Source organism: Artemia sp. Qi Xiang Cuo, chromosome 5 (assembly GCF_049724085.1).
Source record: "Artemia sp. Qi Xiang Cuo chromosome 5, ASM4972408v1, whole genome shotgun sequence".
In the NCBI taxonomy this organism is placed as follows: domain Eukaryota; kingdom Metazoa; phylum Arthropoda; class Branchiopoda; order Anostraca; family Artemiidae; genus Artemia; species Artemia sp. Qi Xiang Cuo.
Genome location: NC_142798.1, coordinates 4,562,728 through 4,580,352, shown reverse-complemented (window position 1 = coordinate 4,580,352; position 17,625 = coordinate 4,562,728). Strand labels below are relative to the sequence as shown.

Sequence of the window (17,625 nt, the reverse complement as noted above, 5' to 3'; positions counted from 1 at the left end):
CATTGTTTATTTTAGTTTGGACTGATACTTTCATGTCGATGACGACATGAACAATTTTGTCATTGTATATTTTAGTTTGGACTGATACTTTCATGACGATGACGACATGAACAATTTCGTCATTGTTTATTTTAGTTTGGACTGATACTTTCATGACGATGACGACAGGAGCAATTTCGTCATTGTTTATCCCTTCATTTTCGTCCCTTTGAATATCCGAACATTGCAAAAAAAAATTAAGTTGAAGTTTGCTAGTCTAGTTCAACGTTTTTTTTTTTTTTTTGTTTTTTTTTTTTTAATTAAGTAAATGCAGATATTTTTTCTTTAATTCGCTCTTTACGAAGATTCTTTTTGCCAAGTTTAAAATAAATAACACCTCAAACATGAAATTAATTAGCAGGCTTCTTTGTTCCTTAAAAGGTGCATTTGATTTTAAAATTCAATATTTCGTAAGAGTGATTAAGTGAAATACATATTTCTCTTAAATGAAGGAATCATTAATGGAGATTGAATTCTAAACACTAAATTAGTGAAGGTCTGTCTGCAATAGATTTGGACTTTTTTTTGAAAAAATTAAGATTAAAAAATTGTGCGCTTATTTGAAAGACAAAGAGTTATAACATTCTAAACATAAAATTAGTAATCACTTTATCTTCCTTTTTCCAAAACAGTATTTACGACTGTCAAATATAACACTATAAATCATATGAAATGTACCATAAAATTTAAAATGATCTTCAGTTTCTTCCATTTAAATTTAACTGCTAGTGTTTTATTATCGCTGTCATTTTTCAGTTCATTGTCGTGTCTCTGAAAGATGGCATGTTTAACAATGCAAATGTTCTGTTCAGAACCAAATTTGTGGATGGAATGTCAACCGTTTCGAGAACCGCTCAGGCATCAGGGCAGAGACGGGAGGAAGAGATTAATCAACCTAAGCCCCAGGGTACTAAACGACCTAAGAAATGAGACAAGGTCATTTATTTTGTACATTAAGTCTTCGTATCAAGATGTAATTAAACTTTTTAATGTTTTTATAGCCTATAAACATATATTAAAAGAATGAGAACACCGTATTTAAAGTGACTAGTTTTTTAGAAGAATAGAACAAACTTGGCTGTATGCCTTACAGGCCTTATAAATGTGGTTTAGCAGATTTATCTGGGAGACTGGACTGTGATGTAAGTTTTGGGTGAAAACTGGATATAATGCTCCATCCAGCTCGTATCCAGGGGAGGGGGAGTTGACCCCTCCCTTCCCGAAATTTTTATTCAACTAGTAAAACGTAACAAATATGCATATAAAAAAAAAAAATTGGTGCGTTTTTTAAAAGTTTTTTTTGTAAACACAATACACTTTATCGTAACTTTTTGATTTCCGAAAAGATAGGAGGTTTTTTTTTTAGAACGGATCAAATTTCCATGCCTCAAGTACAGAAATAGGTAAAACGGAGCTTTAGGTAAAATGGAACTTTTGTAAAAGTATAGGTAAAAAATACAGGTTAAAAAAGAAAAAATATAGTTAAATTGGAGTTTTTAGCATGAAATTGGTCGGTTGTCTTGTCCCAGAAGCTAAATAAAATGATGTTTATGTATTCCACCGTTTTATTCTACAGTTGAGTGGAGAACGCCAAGGGATTCAATGTTATTGTTTTTTCGTTAGAAGTTCGCTGGCGGTAAAAACAAGAGGAATAAACAAATTACTCAAAGGAAGAGGGAACGAAACGACCAAAGAAAATATTTTCTTATTATACCTATATAAGATTGAAATTTTCAAAATCCTAAAATTAGATATTAAACAATTTAAAAAATTTTCAATTTCTTTTGATGATTGTGATTATGCAGGTTTAGTATTTTAGTTTTTTTTATAAGAGTTCAATTGACAACTGTTCAGTTGCGGGGTGTTCTGGCACCCCGAACACTGAACACCCCGCATTTTAAAATAAGTTTGGATCCTGCTTCCCTTCCCTTCCCTCTTATCAGCATCTTGAGATTTATTGAGTTTTTTACAATCACATGTGTTTTTCATAAGATTTGCCAATTTTTGGCCCTATTCCCAATCGTATTTTGACATCTCCCCTCCCTAAAGAAACAGGTTTCTACGTATATGTCGAATTGAAAATTCTAAAGATTAAAATTTTGAGTAAGAGTTGAACGTCAGATGTGATAATTCGGCTCGTAGAGCTTATGGTATTCACTTCTCAATCAATGTATATCTTGTGAAGCTCGCTAAGCGAATGCAGCCACAGTATAAACCTTGGAATGTGACACAAAAGTCTTTGTCTAAGGGTAGGGAGTCTTCTGTTCCATGAATGGTAGTGCAATTGTAAGTAAAAAAAAAACGATAGTAAATTTAAGGTTGTCTTGCCTGTAAAGACTGTCTTTGTGTCTAGGCAACAGGTGTGGAATATAATCGAGTCTATTTCAGAGTTACATATCACAGTATTGTGCATGAAAAATTATCAAAACAAAATTGCTTTTCATGTTTTGTGCTGTGTTAGAAAAATTCAAGAAAAGTTTCTTTTCGTACTAATTAGAAAAATTGAAAAGGATAATTTGTATCTATTCAAAAAAGAGTAAACTTAGGTACAAGTAGTCAAAACTTGACGGTTTTGTTCGGTATTTGTTTGTAGATCTACCTATCAATAAAGTTAAGAGTCTGAACAAGTCTCCAAAAGTCAATTAGGACACTTTTAGATTAGATATTTGCCACAAGGGTTTATCTTTTGATCAACAAACATGTGGAAAGAAAATCTTTAAGCAGAATTAATTTCTTGAATAACGCTTCCAAAAAAAGACCTCGTGCCATTTGGACGACTGCTAGGATAGCGGATTTTCCAATTTCCATCTTTTTAGAAGTCGAGTTATATATACTGGAATAGTAATGACATAATTTCTCTTCTTTTTTATTGGTAGATTCTTATGAATGTAAGTGAAAATCGTTAACAGGCCAAAGGAGTCCCCCTTCCCTCTAGATTTCCCCTGCAGTGTTACAACTGGAACTACAAACATAGCTATAAAAGGAAAAGAAGCGCAAAAAGACCGACATCAATCATTTTCAACATAATGGTGTCAAGGACCTGTGGCTTATCAGTATCAGTGCCGGTGTCGCAAATGGCACCATGAGAAATCTATTTTGACAAAAACGAGAGAGTAAAAGCAGCAAAATAGTCGCTTAATACTAACAAAATAGTATTTAATAACTTAATAGTAACAGAATAGTAAAGTAAAATCGTAACTAAGGAAGTTCAGGTGAATACTATTTTCAGGAAATGATCTACAGTCCGAATAGCGGTCGGGAAGGTGTTTCCAAGTTCCTATCTATACTTAGTCCCCTTTGTCCCTTCGGAAGGATCCCCACCAAAGTAAGTCTAAACTAACCCCTCTTTATATGGATCATTTTGATGGACTTCATGAACACGGAATCAAATGGGGAGGAAAAACTTTCCTAGACTTAGATTATGGTGATTTGAGCATCCTAGATGAAAGTGTGAGCAAAATGAATGAAATTTTAGAGGTTTTGCGAGCTGAGGGTGCTAGAACAGTTTGAAAATTAACGTTAAGAAGACTAAGTCCCTAAAGCTAGGAATAAGTGACTATGAAAAGGTGACTTTGGGTAGCGAAAAGATTGATCAGGTGAATAGCTTCACTTACTTTGGTAGCATTATTAGTAAAGACATTGGGAGCAGTGAAGATGTTAATAGTAGCATAGCCAAGGCTCAGGGTGTTTTTTAGCAGTTGAAAAAAGTTTGGAAGAATAGGAAGTAAGACTGCAAATCAAGATAGAATATTGGAAGCTACAGTAATGACAGTAGTCAAATGAAGCATGGGTCCTCCAAAAAGCGGATGAAGATTTGCTAGATGTTTTCCAGAGATACTGCTTATGGATTGTTCTGGGTATCCGGATGACTGACCGTATTTCAAATAGTAGGCTTTATGAAAAGCGTGGTTCAATCCCACTTTCTAGGACTATAATGAGAGAAAGGTTGTGATTGCTGGGGCACGTTTTGCCGATGAAGGATGACAGAACGCCGAAGATTGTCCTTTTCGGCCAACCCTCTAGGGCTAAATGAAAAGCAGGTCGTCCGCATTTGCGTGATAGGATGTTATAAAGAAAGATATAAGGGAAATGGGAACTTCCTGGGAGGGTGTAAAGAGGGAAGCTTTGAATAGATCCGAATGGAGGAGGAGCGTGCGCAGCTGTGTTGGCCTCAGGTGCCTTGGTGCTAAGGCGAGTTGTTAGTAGTAGTAATAATAATAGTAGTAGTAAACCTGAAAATGGTCTGTATAGAATCTTTCCTGCCTTGCGCATGTTGAGGAATGGGTGAGATCTTGAAAATATTTGCTCAGACCCTAAAGTGTGATGTTATCCATATCTGAGAGTGTCATTCACATAGCACTAGAGATTTTGGTGTTACTAGACTACCGCTCTTTTCAGTTTTTGAAAACCAGAGGAAGATAGAGTGAGGTGAATAATCAACGTCAACCAGTCTGTAGCTACTACTGCCATGTCAGCATTTATTGATCACGGCAATATTACTTCTTTATTTTTGTATATATGGGCGACGGGGAGAGGGGGTGTTGGTATGAAAGTCATATATTACTGCTACTACTACTAACAACAACCCACTTTAGTACCAAGTTGCTTGAGGCCAACACAGTTGTACACGCTATATCTCCGTCCCGATCTGTTCAAAGGCTCTTTATCCCCTCCCAAGAAGTTCCAGTTTAAGTTCTTTCTAGTGACCTCTTCTCGGCCTATTCAGGAACAACCTGCTTTTCATTTGGCTCTAGATGGGTGGCTGAAAGGCCGACCTTTTGGTGGTCTGTCACCCATCATCCGCAAAATGTGTCCTACCCATCTCAGCTTCTTTCATAAAGCCATAACTGTGTAAATTTTCAAGAATAGGGACCACCTCTTCTTCCGGATAGGTACAAAATTCTGGTTGACAAAAATTAGACTGGTATCCGGTTCCAAGTGAGCAGTTGAGCACAGTAGATTTTTAGCAACCATTTGTTTTCAATGCTATCAACTATCACAGTCAAGAGGTACCCCTCGTGGGATTTTGGACTATTTGGAAAAGAGTGATCTTGTTGAAAAATATCTGGACTTTTGTACCTGTTTTGTACCTGTTGAAAATTAATGTTAAGAAGACTAAGTAACTATGGCTAGGAATAAATGGAGATGAAAAGGTGACGCTGGGTGATGATAAGATGGATCAAGTGGGCAGCTTCACTTACCTTGGTAGTATTGTTGGTGAAGATGGTGGGAGCAGTGAAGATGGTAAAAGTAGAATAGCCAAGGCTCAGGGTGTTTTTTCACTTTAAAAAAAATAGGAAGATAAGTCTGCAAACCAAGATTTGAATATCAGAAGCTACAATGATGACAGTAGTCAAATATGGTTCTGAAGCATGGGCAATTCGAAAAGCGGATGAAGATTTGCTAGATGTTTTCCAGAGGATTGCTTAAGGATTGTTCTGGGCACCCGGCGGACTGACCGTATTTTAAACAAAAGGCTGTACGAAAAATGTGGTTCAATACCGCTCTCTAGGGCTATAATGAAAGAAAGGTTGAGATGGCTAGGGCACGTTGTGCGGATGAAGGATGACAGATTGCCGAAGATTGCCCTTTTCGGCCAACCGTCTAGGTCTAAACGGAAAGCAGGTCGTCCTTAGGGTGGGAGGACGTCATAAAGAAAGATTTAAAGAAAATGGGAACCTCAAGGGAGCGTGTAAAAATGGAGGCTTTGAATAGATTGGGATGGAGGAGGAGCGTGCGTAGCTGTGTTGGCTTCAGGTGGCTTGGTGCTGCGGTGAGTTGTTAGTAGTAGTAGTAGTAGTGTAGTAATACTACGATGACTATTGCTACTAACTGCAATTGCAGCACCAAATCGCCAGAGGCCAACGCAGCTACGCACATTCGTCCTCTATCCCAATATATTCAAAGTCTCCCTCTTTACACCCACACAGGAAGTTCTTATTTCCTTTCTAAATTCTTCCTTAAGACCCGGCCCATTTGGGGACGACCTGCTTTCCGTTTAGCCTTAGACGGTTGGCCGAAAAGGACAATTTTTGGGAATCAGTCACCCTTCATCCGCAGAACGTGTCCTAGCCATCTCAACCTTTCTCTCATTATATCCCTAGAAAGTGGGATTGAACCACATTTTTCATATAGCTTACTGCTTGAAATACGGTCAGTCAGACAGGTAACCAAAACAACCCGTGGACAATTTCCTTGGAAAATATCTAAAAAAACCTCTGTCTTTTGGAGTGCCCATGCTCAAGAAGCATATTTGACTACTGTCATCGCTGTAACTTACAAAATTATAATCTTGGTTCGTACACTCATCTTCCTATTGTTCCAAAGTTTTTTCCACTTTGGAAAAATATCCTGGGTCTTGACTATTCTAATTTTAACCTCTTCACTGCACCCACTGACTTTACTAATAATACTACCAAGGTAAGTGAAGCTGCCCATTTGATCGATGTTCTCGTTACCCAACATTACCCCTTCAGAAATTGATTGGAAATTCGTTGGAATATCGTCATGGAAAGGCAGTGTGGTCTCCGAAATTGTCTAATATCAAAACAAAAAATATAAAAATATAAGGCAGCGTCATTCAGCCAAGGGTGGAAGGGGGAGGGTCTGGAGGGTCTAGTAAACAAAGATGCAACATCAAAACTATACATTGTGGTATTCTCCAAGATGTTGATGCTTTTTAGCCTTTCAACTGCTTCTTTGGTATTTCTTATTGTGTGTTTGCTGCTGAGAGTTATGGATCTTAAAATACCAGCCAAATACCTTTCCAACTTTTGTGTAGCTGAACCTTATCAATTCAAACGATATATCGGTCCTTTATGAGGGGGAGAAATCCCTTGGGGAAGATCCCCTGCGGGAAGTCGCAAAAGGTAGCCATTTTCCTCAATGCACAACTGGCGGACAAATTGTGATCCCTTTACCGAGATTTTGCCTTTCTGATCTGGAGTCCATGGGGGATACTCTCTCCCAGTCACTTCATACTTCACCCAAACCGTTGTCCAGCAACCCTATTCATAGCTGTTATTCTTCATGGGAGTCGACAAGTATTTTCGGCAAATTGTATTCAGTGGGAGATGTGTCCAAATTTCATTTTCAATTAGCATCAACGTATATTCTTCAGTTAATTATATCAGGGGAGGGATATCAGAAAAAAGCGGTTCATGGTTCGATCAGATATTTACTTCATTTTCCTGAACCCCTACCGTTTTCAAAGGTCTGGTTATTTTTCGGCCTTAGATTATTTGAAATTATGCCAAGGGGCAATTTACTTTTTTTATCGAGATGTGAAGTTGTTTCAACGGATGTAAATTAAGAAGCTAGTGCAGCCAATTTTTCACGATGGCTGGCATCATCACATTTGCCAGAAATTGATTCTCTGCTCCTCTCAAATGTGAATTCGTTAGAGCAAGAAAATTTTTGTTTTTGATTGTGCTGTGCACAATGAATTTCTACGAGTCTCGAGGAAGACATCCTGCAATTATTTCCAACGGAGGAGGAAGAGAGGCTTCTGAAAGATGAGGAAAACGTCATAGTACCCCACACTACTCGGAAGGGCAGAAACCCTCGCACGGCAGGAACTCTCAGGAAGAAATGAACCTGGAAGACCTGGAAGACCAGAGGAAGATGAAAAGGACATTTAGTGTTTATTTTAATTTGATACTGTGTTTGAAGTTACAGCCAATCCAACAGGGATGTGGGCCAGTTATCTTAGAAGGGAGGTGTTGGAACCCTTGGTCCCAGTTTTTCAGATAAATGTCCCTCCCAGATTCATTTCTTTTGGCCCCTCAATTATTTTCCTTCCTCAAGTAATAAATGTTAATTTTCCTATTATTTTTTTGACGCCATTTTGGGTCCTTTTAACTGCGTACGTGCTTAATAGACCACAAGGGAAAAAATTGTGCAGTTAGGGAGGTCAGCCAGTAGATTAGTAAGTCCAAGGATTGGCTGGAAAGATTCATTAACACACTCGTACCCCCCGCCGCAACATGTGGCTAGTGGGCCGGGAGGACATGTTCATTTTTTAGTTAGTTCATTTTATACCGCGTGATTGTTAATACAGTAAGATTTTTCTAAGTACTCTTTTTAACTTTTCAGCTTAGGTCGAATCTAAAAGAGTTAGTTAGAAATCTTATCGGTAAACTTTGGCTTTAAATGTGGCCATAGACCATCCAATCACGTTAGTATACGGAACCGTTGGAGTAACCGCGGAAATCCCACTAATTTGGGGCCAAAGAGGGACCTTCCCTCTCCAGTAAGTGTCATAGCAACTCTTTGCGCCATTTTTGCCTTTAAAAGTGGGTACCCCGCACAATAAACCTCCAATAAGTGGTGCCAGCGGTACTTACACTCCAATACATGGGTTGATAATAAAAAATGAATCTAACCAACGAACAACGATACATTTTAGCTAATTGGTTGAGTACTGATATGAATCTATATAAACATTTTCCCCAAAAGTTTGATCAGCTGATAGACGATTTTGCGAAGAAAAGAATGAGGAAACAAATTGAAAAATTGCTGGAAAAAAATTAAGAAATGGGAAATAAGTGCATTGAGAAACTTACTTTGAAACTTACTTACTTACTTTATAAACTTTTTATCTTTAAATGCACTAAAAAGTAAAAAAAAAGTGCTGTTCTTTCTTATTTGTTTATTCGTGAATGTAAAAAAAAATTGATCTTGAACTTGAATTTTTTTTTGAACTTTGCTAAATCTCTTATAATTAGAAAGTAACACAGGACAAGCCCTCAGAACAAGGGTCGTAATTTATGCCCTTGGGGCATATAACGTTTTAATAGAAAGTTTTGTCATAGAAGCTTCAAAAAGGGCTCATTCGACTGGAAATTGAGAGGTCTAGTGCCTTTTTTTATAAGTCGAAAGTGATCAGAGGGCAAATGTCACCATCCATGCCTATCATTTCCCCAAACACTTCCAATAAAATTTTGATATAGCTTTTTTAGCTATATCAAAAATGTTTTTCAGCCTGCTTCTGAGTGCCCCAACTTCAGAGACGTTGAAATGAAAGATGTTGCCAAATTTGCAGAGCAGCTTTTTTATGGCAGGACAAAGCCAATTGTCTGCACCGGCGTGGTGAGAACCCGTCTACCCAGAGGTGATACGACGAATCAATTACTATATAAAAAATTTTTCTTATAAACTTTTTATCTTTAAATGCGCTAAAAAGTAAAAAAAAGTGTTGTTCTTTCTTATTTGTTTATTCGTGAATGTAAAAAAAATTTGATCTTGAACTTGAATTTTTTTTTTGAACTTTGCTAAATCTCTTATAATTAGAAAGTAAATCTTTATATATTTCACTCGTATTTTCTACTAACTAATCATGCTTAAAAAAAAACTCATACTGAGACCACACCTACCTTACATTAAAGCTGCCAGCATGCCCTGTGTTACTTGAACATTTTGAATTGTTAATCTATAAAACATTCTGATATTCCGAAAATTTGGTATTTGATTGAAGACTAGGTTAAATAGAAGTGCGGAAAAAGAAGAAATTCTGGTCTCTTTTCCAGCAATTGGTTTGAATTTTACATATTTATCTAACGTGAAGCAAGTAATAGAAATCTATCAGACTTTTTATTGCTGGAAGTTCTATCTAAAGTACTACTAAAATAACTTGACAGCCAAATTAAGTGCTGAAATAGAGGGCTTAAAGCCAGGGGTCATCTCAACCTCAATTTCCTCTGTTTGTACGTCTTGGAAATATAGCTGAAAGATATTGTTCTTGCAAAGAGGCGAAAAGAAAACAATTTCTTGTTTTGAGATGAGACAAAACTCTACAAAGCATTTAAGGTTTCTCCTAAATCGAGGGACGGCCAAGAAAAAAAAAGACTAAGGGATATTGGTTTAGGTTCTATTGAATTAAGATTGAAATTTTTTCAAAACCAAAATGGATTTTAAAAGGCTCCTATCGTCTAAGATCATCTTAAGTTGAAAAACCGTTCCTTTTTAAGGTTTAACGAGGCTTTTCTATACGAAACTGCTATACAGAGGAAATACCTTCTAAGATAAAATCCTCTTTTCATAAATAGTACAGAATGGGCATGAAATTTTGTCTAATCAGTGAAAGCAAAATTTAAATCGGATCCTATGGTTATTTTCGGGAATTAGATTTGTTAGAAGAGACGTCATCGAATTCCTACTACTACTACTACTACTACTAACAACTCACCGCAGCACCAAGCCGCCTGAGGCCATCACAGCTACACACGCTAATCCGTCCTAATCTATTCAAAGTCTCTCGCTTTACACCCTCCCTGGAAGTTCCCACTTTGAATATATCCCTTTTGGAATATTGCCTGCTGTGTTGTCAGGAAGCAGGAAAAGTGGAAGATGGCTTCGACGCATAAATGCAAAATAATTTGAGGCAAAAAAAAATAAGTAAAAGTTAGAGCTTGTCTAAGAATATATATAAAGACACGTTGAATAAATCAACAAGACAATGATTAACAATATGCGGAATACACGTGTAAGCATATATGGAAAGACATCATCAACAAGAGAGTGATTAGAAATGGGATTTAGTGGGCTGGTTGATCAATTTCGCTAGGGTTACAAGGGAATCATCGGATGTCCTAGGATCTAGATTTTCAAATTTCTTCTGAAACTGGTTCTGCTACTACTGCTACTAGTAGCTCACTGCAGCACCAAGCCGCCTGAGGCCAACACAGCTACGCACCCTCCGCCTCCATCCCAGTCTATTCAAAGCCTCCCTCTTTACACCCTCCCAGGAAGTTCCCATTTTTCTTTAATCTTTCTTTGCGACAGCCTCCCACCTCAACCGTGGATGACCTGCTTTCCGTTTAGCCCTAGACGGTTTCCTGAAAAGGACAATATCCGGCAATCTATCATACTTCATCCGCAGAACGTGCCCTAGCCATCTCGAACTTTCTCTCATCATAGCCCTGGAATGAACCATACTTTTCGTACAGCCTATTGTTTGAAATACGGTCAGTCAGCCGGGTACCCAGAACAATCCGTACGAAATTTCTCTGGAAAATATCTAGCAAATCTTCATCCGTTTTTCGGAGCCCCATGCTTCAGAACAATATTTGACCAATGTCATCACTGTAGATTCCTATATTCTAATTAGGGTTTGAATACTTATCTTTCTATTCTTCCAAGCTTTTTATTACTGTGAAAACAACATCCTGAGCTATGGCTATTCTACTTTTAACATCTTCACTATTCACGCCGTATTTACTAATAATGCTACAAAGGTAAGTGAAGCTGTCCACTTGATCAGTCTTTTCGTTACCCAATGTCACTTTTTCATCTTCACTTATTTCCAGCCTTAGCGACTTAGTCTTTTTTCAAAGCTATTCTAGCACCCTGAACTCGTAAAGCTTCTAAAAGTTCGTTCATTTTTCTCATACTTTCATCTAGTATGCTTAAATTATCAGCATAATCTATCTCCAGGAAAGTTTTTCCTCTCCTTTGGATTTAGTGTTCTTCCATTGCCTCTCTTGTGCTCTTTAAGGCAAAGTCCATCAATATTATCCATATAAAGGGGGATAGAAAACAATCCTGCTTAACTTCTGATTTAATATGAAACCTACTGCTAATCTTATTTCCTACTTATTTCCTTCCCTTAACCGCAGCAGCGTTATTCTCGTACATAGCACTAATCACTTTAATGTATTTGTCTGGTATACCTTACAAGGATAAGACATTCGCTAAAGCTCTTCTATTAATAGAATCGATATATTGTTCATAATCTATAAAACTGCGGACGAAAGGTGTTTGATAACTCAGGTACTTCTCAATTATTAACCTAAGAGTGAAAATTTGGTCGACACATCCTCTACCCTTTCTAAAACCGCACTGTTCTTCTCTTGTAACTTTGTTTACAGCATCTCTCAGTCTAAAAAGTATCATATTACTAAGTAATTTGCAAGTAACTACACATACCAGACCAAATGGCTCGTTAATTACCTCACTCACTCTTATCACCTTTCTTATACAGAGGTTTAATTAGGGTTTTCTTAAAATCCTTAGGTACTTCCCCTTTTTCAAAAATCATATTCATAGTCTTCAGTAACTAATTTCTAACCTCAGAGCCACCATATTTAAAAGACTCATTTACCACACTATCAGCACCTGGAGCCTTATTATTTTTTAATCATTTTGGTACTCCCGCTAATTCTTCCTCACAAATCAAATCTTCCTTCACATCCAAGGTATCATAAAATTGTAATTTTCCTCTATATTGTTTCCTACAACTCTATCTCGGTTTAGCACATTCTCAAAATGTTCTGCCCATCTCTCTTTAACTCTTTCCTTGTCACTAATTGTGGTTCCATGCCTATATTTACCTGGGACAAGTCCAGATTGACCTACTCCCTTCCATTTTATTATCATGCTAGTACTATATTTTACTATTATGCTAATACAAAGCTTTTTCACTAATATATCTAGCTGCGTTTCTAATTTTCTTCCATAAGACACCATCAGCAATTTCACAAATTATTTTACAAAAACTGTTCCATCCGTCTTTTACATTGTCGAATTTTAAACTCTTTACTTTAGTATTCAACTGTTCTTGAAAAGCTTCTCTTAAATTCTTATCGTGGAGTCTACCAAATCATAACTTCCCGGGAGGTAGTTACCCTTCCGGAATTTCTGCCTTAAATTAATCCTATACACTACTAGAGATATTGATGTTACTTTTAACATCAATAACAGCACTACTATATACCCTAGTTTCTTGTATTGATCCTGTCAGTTTTAGTAACCAACAAGGCTTGCTGTCTTGCCATCACGAGAATACCATGTTAACTTATGGGCCATTTTATGACCAAATGCTGAATTGGGTATTACTAGATTGTTATATTTACAAAATTGCAGCAGTCTGTAGCCATTACTGTTTTCTTTTCCTAGACCAAATTTTGCTAGGCTAGGATACCATCTATCCCTATTTTTACCAATCTGGGCGTTAAAATCTCCTAATAAAACACCGTATTTCTACTTGGAAACTATCCATTTGTTCCAGTGGCTGTAAGTAAAATTCATCTGAGCCACTAATATCTTCGACAGTCAGTTCTACAGAACTGACTGATATTTCATTTCCGTAGAAAGCAGGTAGAAAGCTCCTCAACCGTCATTTCAAGTGCTGGATGTCCGTTACCTACGGTTGCATAGAATCTAATAAACTTCGTTTCAATCGCCGGCTACTAGCTAAATTGTATAATTTATATGCGCTCCCAATTTTTTTGTACCTGACACCTTTTTGGCGCATATTTTCGGCAACGGAACTAACACAACTTCGGCGAATGTATTACCGCTTTGCTAAATATCTCCTCTGCCTCCCCCCATGGGAAAGTAATTCTTGGGTCAATAAAAGATATGGTATTATAGACCCTAATGCTCCCACTGGAAGATGCATTGAAGCTTACAATAACGGAATAACTTAACGCCCATGATATTCCCTTTTAAAACAGTAAATGTATCTTGTCTCTTTGTGTTTTTTTTTTGTTCTTGTTTTGTTTTGTTGTTGGTATTTTTTTTTGTAAATATTGTGCCTGTTATGAATACTGTGTAATTATTTGGTCAATGATTGTGCTTGTGTGCTTATTTTATCAATTTTAATTTTGTTTCATTTGTAATTTTCCGTCTTTTTCTTTTCGTTTTTATTTCGTTTCTTATACTCCGTTTGTTATTGTGTTTAGAATGGGTCATAGATAAATTCAATTGAATCTAATATACGACACTTTCTTTTGTATCTCCTTTCTTGAAGAGTTTGACTGTAGTTCCTGTTCTCCATTCTTTGGGAATGGAGAACTCCATTCGGTCTGCCACAGGAGTGAAAAGAAGGATAGCCAGATGGCTAAAGTTTGCCTCAGTCTGGACTTAATCATTTCTGCTGAAATGCGTTCTATCCTGGGAGCCTTCACATTTTTCAGTCTTTTAGCTGCTGAGGGTATCTCATCGGCTGTCGGCTTGTCGTTACTGATGCTGAGACTGAAAAGAGTTTTGTCTTGTATATCAGGCAGAATTACAGGTGCTGGATAATTGATTAATAATAAATTTATTAATAGTTTATAAATAATAATATTTGATATTAATATTATAATTATATAATTATATAATTATATATATAATTATAATTATAATTATATAATATTATAATTTGATATTAATATTATAAATAATAATGATTTATTAATATTAACACTGGGTAACAGCCAAAAAATTGTCAGGGGTTTCTCAACTGACTTGGACTAACTATGATGTTCCGAGTCTGAATATGACATTCATTTTGCTGTATCAGATCAACTTTTTTAGATACAGCCAAAGGCCAACCTGACGAGCTATACACATGCTAATGTCAAGGGTTTTGAGTTCAATCGTATTTTTCCTGAATAATATATTGAATTACAACATTAACTAATTTCTCTAAAGTAGCTGCATATATGTATGCGTGATTGCAAGGTTGTTTAATTAACACTTAGCCAATCAAATTTTGCCCTAATTTCATTGCCTGACATTAACCTGCGTTTTTCTATTTCTTTCCCTTGATTGATATGGCTTTTGCGCGACGGTCATGCAGGAATGATCCTGACGTTTTCTGTTATATCTATATCAAGCGCTCTTTTAAGTGTATGCTCCTCCACAACAGGAACCAGTTCGCCTCAATTCCTTTTGCGCACTCCAGAACTCTCAAAGAGAAATATGAAGCAGTGAAGTACATGCTTGAAAAAATCCAACATGAGCAGCATCAATGGACCATCTGCGTCGACTTCATGATGGTGAACTTTCTACCTGGTCAGCAGTCTGGGTTCATGAAGTAACCATTCTATATATGTATGTGGGACAGTCGAGACAGAGCTCGGCTGGGATGGGAGGTGCTTCAACTACCTGTGCCGAGCCTTTCCTTGACTGACCGTTGAGAAGCCGAAGGTCGGTATTATCGATGGCCCGCAGATACGGCAACAAATAAAGGAAACAGTGTTCCCAAACTCCATGAACACGCTAGAGTGCGCCACGTGGAACTCGTTTTTACAGGTGGTGAACAACTTCCTGAGGAACACGAAGGCAGCAAACATACTCGTCATCAGCATGATATAGACATTCCAAAGCCTCGGGCGTTTGATGAATATAAAGATTCACAATTTCCTGAAAACCTTGGGGTGATGAATGATGAACTAGTAGAAAGGTTCCATCAGGACATGCGCCAAATGGAGGATAGGTACCAGGGAAGGTGGGACGCAGTGACGATGGTGGACTACTGCTGGTCGCTGAAGAGAGGCAACCCAGCAGCTGCTTAAATACGGGAATCGAAGAAACGCTGATTTATGCCGTGAACTCTAAAATTTCGTGTCACGTAACGCTCATTCTTTTACTAAGATCATGGATTATGCTTATCAAATTTGATGGAGTAAATAAAAACTGAATTTGGATACGTTGACTGTTATTTCTTGAGAAAAAACGGAAAAAATGGTCATGGGTTTCTCAGCTGATTGATCCGCAGGGCTTTTTTTTGTAAATAGATTTTTTATAAACTTCTGTAACAAAAATTCTGACCTGATAGAGCAAAACCAAGGTCATTTTTGGACTCAGAGCATCAAAATTAGTCTAATTCAGCTGGAAAATCCTGGACAATTTTCAAAAAAAAGTTTTTTTACTCTGTGTAATTTAGAATAATAGATTTATTAATGATGATTTATTAAGATAAGATAAGGGTTTATTCCAAAAACAACACAACACAAAAAAAACAAACAAATGACCTTCCATAAACTAACGCTTGTTCGGAAGTATTTACCCTCTTAAAATTAACACTTATAATAACATACTAAAGAGAAAGAAGAGAGAAAAAAAAGGGAAAAAGAAGAACGAAAGAAAAATAAAAAAAGAAGAAAAAATTAAAATCTTACACTCACTCGGCTCCTGGTCGCAATAACCAAAAATCAATACTTCACATACTCCAAAACTTCCCGCCGCCATCCCATAAATAATAAATAAAAAAAAAAAAAAAAAATAAAAATATATAGGAAAAACGGGAAAAACGGGTTCCGGGCAAACCTGAGAGTGAATTATTAATAATAATTATTTATTAACAATTATATTAACTAATATTGATTTATTAGTAATAATTATTTATTAATAATAATATGAATTAATTATAGAGTTTCAAAATAATAGCGCATCGTTCCTTTTGTTATTTTACGTCTGTCCGGAGCCTCCCTCATTAAACTTTACTGGGCATTCTTGTAAACTTTAGTGGCTTACGATTTCTTTGTTAAGGTGATCTACGGCTCGTGTAACTCCTTGGCTTGCTGCTTCTTCGGCTTGCCCAGCCTTTCTGTTCATTTGTATCCGTCTGTCGGACTTGTATTTTTCTTTAAATTTTTACCCGCTTCTTTGTATGCGAAGCTCATGGTCAAGATTAAATTACCGTTTTTAACATGAGAGTTTAGGTTAAGTTTCTTGTGATTTGCTATGTGATCCCAGGTATTTCGGGCTATCCACTGTTGTTTAACCGGTTTTGTAAACCCGAGGGTTTCTTCGACCGTATCTGTGTAAATTTTGTGAATGGTCTACCAGGCTTCCTTGACATCTTCTGTGAGGTCATCGACGGCTTCAAATGTATTTGACAGTTTTATACCAAACAAAGAACGGACTCCCTTGTCATTTAGCTTATCTTCATCAAAACTTCTATATGTGCGTCTTCTGTTTTCGATTATTGGGCCTCGGTTTCAATTTCAGTGTGGTGACTACCAGTTCGTGATCTGAACCAACGTCGACACTTTGAAAGTCTTTTAAGCTCGTCCGCCATCTATGGTGCGTCAGGAAATGATCTATTTGGTTTTTGTGTGGTTTTACCCGGGGATGTGCAAGTGCATTTATGAATATAATCATGTTCAAAGAGTATACCACCGATTAGCAAAAGGTTCCCCATGGCAAAGCTGACTAGTCGATTACCATTTTTGTTTTTACTATCAAGTCCGTATTGTACCATCACTTCAGGGCAGAAGGATCTACCTTGGACAACTTTTGCATTAAGTTCCCCTGTGACAAAGGTGACGTCCTGTAGGGGTATCGAGTCAATCACTGATTAAATGTTATTGTATTTCGTCTTTAATGGTGTCATCTGCATTATTTATGGTGCATTGCACACGATCAACGACAACTTAATGTGGTTAAAAGCAAATCTTGCATACAAAATTCTTTTATTGAGTGGTTTTCATGAGCACAGGGTGTTTGTAGCTTTTGAATCTAATATTTCTGCAACTCTGACAAAGTCACTCTCAATTTTTTCGCTATATAGGACTTTAAATATCGTTGGTCAGCACTAACTTTCTTCTGACTGCAGCCTTTCCATCTTGCTTCCGATACACCGACTATGTCAAGTTCAAACTTTTTGCATTCGTGGAGGACATGTTCAGTTTTGACATTGCTGGCGTGGATCTAGTATTCCGTAAACCAATCATAAACAGTATGTTTGCATTCAAAAATCGTATCCAGGGGTTTGCATGAGTTGTCTTCAGATTGAAATAATTAGATCTTAGGCTTATCGTTGACGTTTCTTTATCGGGCTTTGTTTTACGGGGATAGCTTGATAGGCTAACACCC

General features: G+C 37.0%; 1 protein-coding gene across 1 annotated transcript in view; it reads left to right on the top strand.

Moving 5' to 3' along the window:
- Nucleotides 1-1,070, top strand: part of SMC2 (structural maintenance of chromosomes 2) — a 213,143-nt gene extending 212,073 nt beyond the window's left edge. Inside the window, exon 15 of the mRNA XM_089089305.1 lies at nucleotides 796-1,070. Within this exon, the coding sequence (XP_088945431.1) occupies nucleotides 796-969 (174 nt within the window). The 3' untranslated portion in view covers nucleotides 970-1,070. The remainder of the gene's footprint in view (nucleotides 1-795) is intronic.
- The last annotated feature ends 16,555 nt before the right edge of the window (nucleotides 1,071-17,625 follow it).